We start from the raw sequence: 11,218 nt of genomic DNA, 5'->3' as shown, positions 1-11,218 counted from the left end.
GCCACCCTCATTGACGAGGATATGATTTCCACCACCCCACCCCACCCCGCCTTTGGTGTTTGAAGCCTGGTCCCTTTGGCCCTTCATGATCACACATGTTGGTGTGCTGCTTCCATGTGGGCTTTGTTGCTTCACAACTTAAATGTACTGAAGAGCACTCAGGAGTAGGCAACATACCATTCTGCTATATGGATGGTCACCATGTGTTCAAGCCAACTGGACAACAGCTAACAACAGCAACTATATATCTATATCGGGTATTATATTCAGTGCTTTGACCACATTATCTCCTTTAATTCTTACAACTATTCTACCTTTATAAGCAGTGGGTGCTGTTGCCTTGCCCTTTTTAACAGATGAGGAGACTGAGGTTCAGAGGGGTACACAGTGGTGTGTTCCTGGTCATAGATCTAATAATTGGAAAGCTAAGAGTTGAGCTCAGCTCCTGGACTCCAGATCTATGGAGTTCCTGGTCTGGGAATTGAGAGGCTTGGATTCTATTCCTCATGCCCTCCAATAAGCCATGTAATATAGGCAATCCCTGTCTTTTCCTCATACTGTTACAATTGGCACTCAGCCACGGCAGTGGGAACCTGATAAGGGTCTTAGATGATGGTATGTCACCACTTTATTGAACCATTGCTCTGTAAGATGGAAGTAATTGCTCTTCTTTTAGGCATGGCAAGGAAGACACCAAGCACAGAGTACAGGCATGGAAATGGATGAGAGCAGCTGCTTAGTAGGTGTTACATCAATTATTCTTTCCCAGAGCTTTAGGAGAATGTTCTAGGAATCTGGTGAGACATGTGTCAACCTACGCAGCCTTCTCTAAAAGAAAAGGCATTCTGGCCCACTTTAGTGGTCATCAGCAAATCCAGTTGCCAGGAAATTGATAGAGGCCATAAATATAGGAAGGCAGGATAGGATTAACCAAAAGACAGAACCAGTCTTTTCTGCTTTGCACAAGCAGAAAAGATTCTATCTCCTTATGTAAGGCAACTTGCCACCAAGAAGACACTCACTCACCCAGTATCACCGACCTTGGAATTCTACTATTAGAGAATGAGTCTATCAATCAAGAAGCCTTTTTTTGTTTGTTTGTTATATTTTCCTTGTTCATTTAGCTTCACAAAACTCACAAAAATCCATGAATGGCATAACAATGATTCCCACTCTTTAAATTATCTTATGATCCCTGAACTATAGTGTCTAAGCCTAAGAGGGGGTTTCCCTCCACCCCCAAAAAATGGGGGGGAAAGTGCCACTGGGAAGAGCTGTCATAGTACACATTTTTTCTGCTAAGCGAACATCAAGCAACTCGTTCTGAGTTAGTGCACCCAGTGGTGTCACCTGGGAAGGTTCTCTCTGGTCACACTGAATTTTTTCGTGAAAGCAGTTTCGCTTGAACCTCGTTTTTTGTGATGGCCGATTTAAGAGAACATCTGTTACGATATTGAATACAATTTTAAAGGACAGCACTATGGGGAAAAAAACTCAAGTGTATAAGTGGTTTTCTCATTTCCAAAAAGGTGAATTGTTGATTGATGACAAACCTTGTTCTGGATGTCTGTCAACTTCCCAAATGGATGAAAATGTTGACTCGTAGTGCATTTGGGGTTTATTCCACCAGGTCAGACTGTTAATCAAGCTTTCTATTTAGAGGTTCTGAAAAGATTGCATGCCAGTGTGTGACCAAAAAAATGCCTGATTTGTGGCAGACGGGGGACTCGTTTTGCCACCATGACAGTGCACCTGCTCATGCAGCCATCTCAGTGTACCAGTTTTTGGCAAAAGACATAATGCCTCTCTTGCCCCATGCACCTTACTCACCTGACCTCACTCTGTGTGACTTCTTTTTGTTTCTGCGAATGGAGAGGGACATGCAAGGACAGTGATTTGACAATGTAAAAAAGGTGAAGAATCAGAGGAGGGAGGTGCTGTCAGCCATCCAAATAGATGAGTTTGAAAAATGATTCTAAGAATGGAATCACAGAGTTGACAAAGGTATTAAGTGTAATGGAGAGTACTTTGAAGGTGGTGTTGTTTTGTAAAAAATAAATAAATAAATACATAGATTTTGGGGGGGAAATTCCATTTTAGGGGGTATCCCTTTGTATGTAGATCCAGAAAGAGGAATGAGAATCAAGATCAGTCCAACACTGATTTCTTTGGGGTGGAGATCAGACATCCCTCCACTCTCCAATTTCTCATCATTTCTGATACCAGCACCCCACTGCCCACCCTTTCTACAGTGCTCTCTGCTGGGTTCAATAATTCGGTGCAATGTCCACAGAGAGGTCACAGACCATAGCCATCATTGTGTGGTTTGCTAGTGAAGTAAAGGAACAACTTGGGATCAGGAACAACTCAGAAGTAACAGGATATATCTCAGTGATCAGGACAACTTCCAACCAGGATGACCTCTCAGTCTTGTCCATAAGCAATCTCTTGTCTCAGCTATATCAGCACAGTCCTTCTCTAGGCCTCTGTCCTGCGGGAGCAAGCGTCTCTACAGACAAGGAGGCACCCCAGTGTCACCAAGCACTCAGCTCACTATCTCTGTCCCAGGCCCGCCTCTCTTGCTTCACTTTGTGGGTTGGCAAGTTCAGCCGTCCTGTGGTTCTCACAACTTACAATGCTGCCACGATGTCTGTCTCTGAGTTCTGCTGTGCTGGCTGACATTTTTTGCCATTTCATTCCATCTGCAAAAGGCCGGAGTCTTTGATCCTTATCAGCAAGTGCTTCATGGCCTCTTCCCTTTCAACAAACAAGGTTGTGATATCTGGATGCTGAAAGTTGTTCATGAGTCTTTTCCCAATCCTAGTGCAGTATTCTTCATAGAGTCCAGCTTCTTGGAGTATTTGCTCAGAATTTAGACTGAATTAAGTATGGTGAGAGGATACAACCCCGACACATCTTTCCTGATTTTAAATCATACAATATCCCCTTGTTCTAGTCAATCAATTACCTCTTGGTCTGTGTACGGGTTTCACAGGAGCACAATTAAATATTCTGGAATTCACATTCTTCACAATGTTATCCAGAGTTTGTTATGATCCATACAAGCAAATGTCTTTGCATCCTATTCATATTCTCTGCTTGTAGGTAATATCCCTCTGACATCAGCAATGATATCCCTCAGTCCAAGTCCACTTTTGAACTGGCTTGAATTTCTGGCAGCTCCTTGTTGATGTATTTCCAAAACCATTTTTAAATTATCTTCAGCAAAATTGTACTTGCATGTGATAGTAATTATATTGTTTGATAATTTTCACATTCTACTGGTCATCTTTCTTTGGAATGTGCACAAATACAAATATCTCCTAGTCAGTTGGCCTGGTACCTGTCTCCCAAATTTCTTCGCATAGACTAGTGAGTGCTTCCAGGGCTGCCTCAGTTTGTTGAAATTAGTTAACGGGGCCCATTTTCTCTACCACAGATTGTCAGAGAAAGAGAAAGAGCTGTTAGGGGCATCTGGAGAGTAGTTGGCATTGAAGGATGGAAATGCATAGTCAGAATGAGACAAGATTCTGCCCTCTTACTCTTCCCAAAGGTTGATGGGAAACAGATCAGTAAGTGGACATGTTCAAACTGAAGTGAGGCATATCACAGTGGAGGTTAGATTCAGAAAGAGATTTGGCAGAATGGTGTTCCTAAAAGCAAAAAGAATTTCAGTCGATGGCTGAAAAGCTGAAACTAAACTTTGTCCTGAACTTAGAATCGTTGGTGGCTTGATTTCAGAGCAACACAGGTCCCCCTTTCTCAGCACATCCCCCCCCCCCTTTGTCCCACACAATGCCCCAATTCTATTTCACAGTTGCCATAGAGGCTTGTTACAGGGAGGTAATAAACCACACCAAACTCATTTCCATTTAGTTGATGTCATCTCATAGTGAGCCTTTAGGGCAGAGTAGAACTGTTCCTGCGGGATTCCAAGACTATAACTTTTTAAGGAGTAGAAAGCTGTGTCTTTTTCACAAGGAGAGACTGGTGGTTTAGAACTGCTAACCTTGAGGATTGCAGGCCAATGTGTAACCACCATTCCACCAGGGCTCCATAGGGAAGTAATAGAAATGTTTAATCGAGGGCCTTGAACTTGTTCAAATCTTTACTGGGAATTTACCTTCCCATCCCAGATATACTGTATCAGAATCAGAATCTTCAGTTTTACAAGATCCTCAGGTAATATATATACATATATATATATATATATATATATAGAGAGAGAGAGAGAGAGAGAGAGAGAGAGAGAGAGAGAGATTGTTAAAAATAAGGATTCTGATTCAGCATATCTGGGGTCAGAATACAAATTCTCAGATGAGAATCATACAGAAATGAACTTGTTTGAAACCTTAGTTTAATCTTCATGCAAAAGCAAATCCTGTCATTAGAGCAACCTCATCTTTTCTAGCCAGCCATGGGGGAATGCTAGGGGCTGCAAATCCCAGGCTCCACTTCATTTGGTCATGGGTAGACTTGGCATCCAAGCTGGATCAATTATTATCTTGAGCACAAAACATGGGCTCTCAACCAAGCCACAGTCCTTCCCTGGGATTTTTCTGGATGAAGCTGGTGGAAAAGAGACCGCTTTCTCAGTTGATTAATAGACAACAAAGTAGAGATCCCTAGAATCAGCTGCTATAGCTGTGTTTCCAGCCACCTTAAGAATACAAATTTTACATTGGAACCCAATGTGCAGAGACACAAAACAAAGACCAAAAGAAAATTTCAACATCATCAACCCCTGGTTCCCATCTTCTCTCGGGCAAGCTTTATTCCTGCCCTTCCTGGATATGTGAATGATACAATTTGTGTTTTTGTCACTTGCCAACAATAAGATCTTGAACTAAAAGTAACAAATCCTCCTGGGAGAGGCGGTCTCTCACCCTGCCCGCCCTCCCCTTGTCTGGACTCCGCCCCCGGCTCCGACTCCGCCCAGCCCCACAGGCTGCAGTGCCACCTCCGGCCTCCTGGGGCCGCCACGCGAAGGTGGCTACACCCTGCGCGCGCGGCGGGCCCTCTCTATTGCCTCGGCTCCGGCCGCTCGCCGTCAGGCTGCGGCTCCCGAGCTCCGGCCAGGTCTTGCGCACGGTCTTCTCCCGAGAGGTCTCGCGCCGCCCGGCGCGCGCCGCCTCCCTGCCTCGCGGCGCAGGGCCTCGCGGGCTCCGCTCCCGCCCTCCGCTCGCCTGGCCCGGACCGGAAGCGGCGCCGCACGGCCTGGGCCTGGCGCGGGGGGCGGGCACCGGGGCCCGGTCGGACATGGGCAAGAAGCACAAAAAGCACAAGTCCGACAAACATCTCTACGAAGGTAAGGAGCGGACGGGGCCGGTGAGCTTGCGAGCCCGGGACTTGCTCTGAGGATTTCAGACGCTCGAGCCTGAGTAGACGGAGCCGCGGCCGTGGACCGGGGGACAGGGCGGGTCTGCGAATGGGGCGCGGCGAGCCAGAGGCCGCGCACTCCCTGGCGGGATTGGAACCCGGACTCACCTGGCTCCAGGTGGAGCCCGCTCGGGAGATGTGGGGCGGGCGGAAAAGCCCGCGGTCGTTGGCGGATGGCTGCGCCGCCAGGCACTTGGCAAAGGTCGCTCATTCAACAGGTGCGTCTCCGAGAGTATCTACTGCGGGCCCCGAGCGCCAGTCCCCCCTCTCCGCTCCCCGGCACCCCGCGTTGTCGTTACGGATGGCGAGTCCTTCCTTTAATCGAGGCTCCTTCCTTTTGTTTAAGACTATGTAGAGAAGCCCTTGAAGTTGGTCCTCAAAGTGGGAGGGAACGAAGTCACCGAACTGTCCACGGGCAGCTCAGGGCACGACTCAAGCCTCTTCGAAGACAGAAGCGATCACGACAAACACAAGGACAGAAAGCGGAAAAAGCGCAAGAAAGGAGAGAAGCCGCTTCCTGGGGAAGAGAAAGGGAGAAAACGGAGGCGAGTAAAGGTAAATAAAGGTGGTTTGATTGCTCCCAGCTTTGCCAATCGCACCCTTTTTCTAAGTAGTCCAGCCTCCCGCTACCACCACCCTTTTCCTTTGTGTCCGGGGAGACGCTTGATTGAGGCATGGCAAAGCAGACCAGAAACGTGACTCGTCTAAGACTTTCAGGACACCTTTATTTTTAGTTTACTCGTTGGCAGTTGTACTCACACATCAGGTTGAGTTCAGGTGGCTAAATCTTGATTTTTCAGGAGGTGCTTCAAAGAATGTGTCTTCATCTAAGAAAGGTCAGCCCAGGAAAACCAAGTATACCAAGCTTATCAAAAACAGTTATTTCAAAAAGCAGTGGGCTCTATGGGGTTCAAGTTTTGTTCTGAAGTAAATAGTGTGATGGTAAATGTATGGTGAAAAATTTTCACATTGTAAACTAAAGTTTTAGTCTTGGCGGAAAACATTTTATCAGAAACGTTCAAAAATAGAATGCCAGTAACAGCATTTTCTGATCCACTTGTGTTTAGTGGAAACGAATAGGTAACTGCTGTATCTCTTTACAAACTGGAGGAGAAAGACAAAGCAAAACTTTCCTTCTAAGGAATGATTATATGCATACTACAAAACCATATACATGCTACAGATGTCACCCTAGTCATTTGGGTGCCCATTAAGCCAATTATTTTATCTTGAAGATTGATTTTTCCATAATTAGTCTTATAATTTTTCTTGTGTTTACATATACAACAGAAATTAATTCCACGTGGTTAAATTCATTTTTAAGTCACCACATCTCAAGGGGTTTTTCTTTGGATTGAAGCTTATTTATTTGAAGGTTTCTGAAGTTTCTTCCTCCCTTTCTTCCCAAGCATTTTGCATTTGGCTAGACTAACAACAGGTGTTTCTCTTTCTTGACTAAATTATGAAAGCTATAGATGCAGGTGGGCTTTTAAAAAAATCAAATAGTAGGGAAGCAAAATGAAAAATACATTTTTCACCCCTGTTTTCATATAGTCTCTCTGTCCAGTAGTATCCAGTTTGTTGTTAATTTTATACATAGTAATTAACAACATCCTCTTAAGTTATAGAGGACTATCAAAGCTGCCTCCTGTACCACCCTGTAGTTCAAGTGCAAGCTTTCTAGTTTTTTCTTCTGATACTTATCTCTTTTTCTAAATGTAAGATTATAGGTTTTTGTGCTTTATTAGTTTTGTTCAGCTACTGGCATGTTATAGAAGATGAGAATTTAAATGAACATTCTTAGCACTGCTAACTAACTAACCCACTGCCCTCTAGAAATCCTAGGAAACAATGTAGAATTGCTCCATTGAGTTTCCAAGACTGAATTTTTTGAAAGCAGACAGCTCGTGTTTCTCTCAGAGTGATTTGAGTTCGAAACACTGACCGTGTGGCTAGCAGCCTGACATAACCACAATGCCGCCTACTACTATAAACCTGTAATTTCCCATCCTTCATTTTTTCACTGTAGTTGGTTAAGTCAATATACAGTTTGTTTTTTTATTATTCACTGTGGTGACAAATACAATAAATAAATGCAGATCTGATCATGGCCAATGAGGTAAAGTAAATGCTTTCATTCATTTAGTTAGTTCACAAACTAACATGAAATCCAGCTGAATTCTTCACTTAGTAAACCACATCACCTCCTCTATTTTTTCTTTAAAGACATCCATCTTGTAGCCTCTCCTCACTAGACCAGTAGGACTCTCTGGCCGTACTCTATATATTTTTTCTCTGCCTACTCCTTGGATTTCTTGTCTTTTCTAGTTTTAAATTTATTTGTTCTTGTGGAGTCCACACTCTAGAAATGGCCTCAGAAAGCATACAGCAGAGGTAGGCTTTTGTAAATTCGTTCTCGTTTGGAAATCTTAATTCTACCCCATTGTCTGACTGATACGAGGCCTGGTGGTGGTGTCCTTACGAGTTTGGCTGCTGATCACAAGGTCAGCAGCTAGAACCACCTGCCACTCCTCAAGAGAAAGAAGAGGCTTTCCACCTCCTGTAAGGAGTTAGTCTCACCCCCAGCCTGAGACAGAGCCAAGACTCAGCAGCCTCCCCCTTGAGCCTCCTCGCTTCTCAATGCTTTGATACCACCCCCACCACCCCCCGCCCCCCCACCTTCTCCCAGTACAGCCTTCCACAGGCTGTTTCCCCTGAGGAAAAGGAATTGTATATCCATTATCCAGAACTTTCACTCTTTTGACCCCTTTGCTGATACAAGTAAGGGTGAAGACAGAAATTAATTCCTCATGGTTAAATTCATTTTTAAGTCACCACATCTCAAGGGGTTTTTCTTTGGATTGAAGTTTATTTATTTGAAGGTTTCATGATAAAAAGAAAGTAGTGAAGGTGTTTAAGGAGAAATTTGCCTGCAGTGGTACTGTGAGTATCCGGAATATAGAGAAGGGATTCAGCTACAGGGTCACCAGCGCAAGAACATATGCCAGTCCTTATCGAGATTGGACTGGCTAAGGACCATCAGCTGAAGGTTCAGAGAGGGTTTTTTTTAATGGTTATGGCTCACGGAAGCTTCGGTGGGGATTTTCTTGAAATGAGTAGAAAAATTCCCTCTGTCCTTTGTCACAACTTTAAAACCTCACAGCTTGTATGTAACTATTTAAGGTCCACGTTTAACTTGGACTAGTGTAACTCTTTCATGCAATAAACTGAAAAGAGGGGGAAAAAAACTTAGTTTCAGAAACTCAAGAGGCAGTTCCATCCCTGACCTACAAGGTTGCTTTGAGTCAGAATCAACTCAATGACAGTGAGTTTTGGTTTTATTTTTTTTATCAGACTGATCGCTTGATTTTTAATGGCATATTGTATATTAAAAACTTTACAGAATTCTGAAGTAATTACTCTATTGTCTTTTGGTTTTCAGTTTTGCTGTTGAGAAGTATTGTTCTTATTCTTAGTCATTTTTATGCAGCCGTTAACATTCACTCATTTTTTAAATCCTGTGCTCTTAACGCGTACCTTCAGTCTTGATATGTGTACTTCATAATTACCTGTGATAATCTTCTCCCCTCTGTTTTCTCCCTTCTCTCTGGTGCCATTTGATGTTGATTCCTGGACTAATTTCTTATTTCCCTGTTTCTGTGTGTTCTGTCTTCAGAGAAACTCAAATTCACTGCCATGGAATCAATTCTGACTCAAAGCAGCCCTATAGGGCAAGGTAGAACTGGTCCAGTGGGTTTCCAAGACCATAAATCTGTATGGGCGTAGAAAGTCTCATCATTCTCCCTTGGAGCAGCTGCTGATTTCAAACTGCTGACATTGTGGTTATCAACTCAATTCAGAACCCACTGAGCAACCAGAGCTCCTATCTTCAAGAAGAGTTCTGGAATTTTAGCTTTTTACTCTAATATTGAATTTCATTTCAGATCTCATTCTTAATCTACTAGTGCCATTCTTCTTTTAAATGCAATGTTTTATTTCTGAGTATATTAATTGAAGGTTTTTTCCCTTTTACTTTGTTTTGTTGATTTCTTTTGCCCCTTGTATTTCCCCCAAGTTCAGTTTATTAGCTTGATCTCTTTTATATGTTGCAAGCATTGTGATGCTGGATAAGAATATTGAAAGTACCAAATCCACAGTGCCACAAGAACAAACAAAAATCTGTCTTGGAAGAAGTATAGCCAGAATGTTCCTTAGAGGCAAGAATGGCGAGACTGTCCTATACATATATCTTGGACGTGCTGTCAGGAGAGACCAGTCCCTGGAGAAGGACATCATGCTTGGTAAAGTAGAGGGGCAGTGAACAAGAGGAAGGCCCTCGACAAGCTGGACTCACAGTGGCTGCCACAACTACATAGGAACAGTTGTGGAGGTGGCCCAGGAGCGGGCAGTGTTGTGTTGTGCACAGGGTTGCTATAGGTTGCAAAGAATTCACTGGCACCAAACAACACATATCCAAAGGTATGCCACTCTGCTATAAACTTTAGCACCAAAACACTCAAGTCTAGCCCCTTGAGGTAGCAAACCTAGCCTCCGAATTAAGTGGCTAGAGGCACCCTACCCCACAAGGTGCCTCCTGCCTCGTGGCACTCAGCTTTTATTTACTCTGGACAGAGAAGCCAACCTCTGTCTCATCCTCTTGGTTGTGTTTCTTTCAGTCTTCTGCCAATTCCTCTAGTGTCAAAGCTGTCTCCTGGATCAAGTATGTTCAACACACGGATTCACGGTGCAAAGGAGGATGTGCTCTCTGACTGGTAGTGAGAGCCCCCTTCCTGCTTCTTAAATGGCACCTTTTATACCCAGCAGAATGGACAATTCATTAACCCTGTTAACAAATGCAACTAAATCGTATTCTCTTTTTCTTGCCTTCTCACCCAAACCTATAAGAAAGAAGGTCTATGGCTAGATGAGCCATATTAAGTAATTCATTAACTACAGATCTGTTTGTATTTAAACGTGCAACACAACAAAAGTTGATTAATGTTTAAAGCTCTGTGAGTAGACAAACGTGTTCTTATGGATACTACTATAGGGTAAATAGGAGCTTGGTCATTTTGATAGGGAGCCCACATATTCTGTACCTCAAGATATTTTCTGAGTTCTTTATTTTCCCCAGAAAAGAAATTTTTACCTCCTGGGAAAAGATGTTTGCCTGATGGCCAGTATTTTTGGAGCCAAATGATGAAGGGATTGGAGGGCTGAAGCTCTTCCCATCTAATCCTCTATCTCAGTGGTTCTCAACCTTCTTAATGTTGCAACCCTTTAATATAGTTCCTCATGTGGTGGTGAGCCCCCGATCATAAAATTATTTTCATTGCTACTTCATAACTAATTTTGATACTGTTCTGAATCGGCAACCCCTGTGAAAGGATCGTTCGACCTCCAAAAGGGTTGTGACCCACTGGTTGAGAACCGCTGCTCTACCTCATTTTAGCTTTTTTCTCCCTCGAGTGATCTTTGAGCCTGAAGCCTGTCTAGTTCCTTATGTCCTCATGTTCTGAGCTTTTCCAGGGTTCTGGGATTTGAACAGATATCTCTTCACAGATAACCTTCTCTTTAGGCAGAAGTGTCATTGTTCTGCCTGTGTCTCCATCTGCTTCCAATCTCCTAAGCTTATTGTTATCTCTCATACTTTGTTGTCTTTGCTTTGTTCCTGCCATCATCATGTTTCAATAGGTGTTAAGGTGTAATCAGTTTCAATTATGACTGTTTAAGAAGCCCTGACGGTGGGGTCTTGAAAGCTTGAAGGTAAACAAGCGGCCATCTAGCTCAGAAGCAACAAAGCCCACATGGAACAACATATCAACCTGTGTGATCACGG

The 11,218-nt window shown here is 43.6% G+C and overlaps 1 protein-coding gene across 2 annotated transcripts in view; it reads left to right on the top strand.

The window, feature by feature from the left end:
• The first annotated feature begins 5,214 nt into the window (after positions 1–5,214).
• Positions 5,215–11,218, top strand: part of BRD7 (bromodomain containing 7) — a 50,213-nt gene continuing 44,209 nt past the window's right edge. Inside the window, exons 1-2 of one of the 2 annotated variants that reach the window (XM_004704681.4) lie at positions 5,215–5,308; positions 5,726–5,934. In XM_004704681.4, coding sequence (XP_004704738.1) covers positions 5,260–5,308; positions 5,726–5,934 — 258 coding nt within the window. In that variant the 5' untranslated portion in view covers positions 5,215–5,259. Of the gene's footprint in view, positions 5,309–5,500; positions 5,598–5,725; positions 5,935–11,218 lie in introns of those variants that run through there. The other variant, XM_045293796.1, reaches the window with a different exon arrangement.

Source organism: Echinops telfairi, unplaced genomic scaffold (assembly GCF_000313985.2).
Source record: "Echinops telfairi isolate 266 unplaced genomic scaffold, ASM31398v2 ScPeMD7_2291;HRSCAF=2852, whole genome shotgun sequence".
NCBI lineage: Eukaryota > Metazoa > Chordata > Mammalia > Afrosoricida > Tenrecidae > Echinops > Echinops telfairi.
Note: the sequence above shows the minus strand (reverse complement) of the source record. Positions and strands in the feature narration are given on the sequence as shown.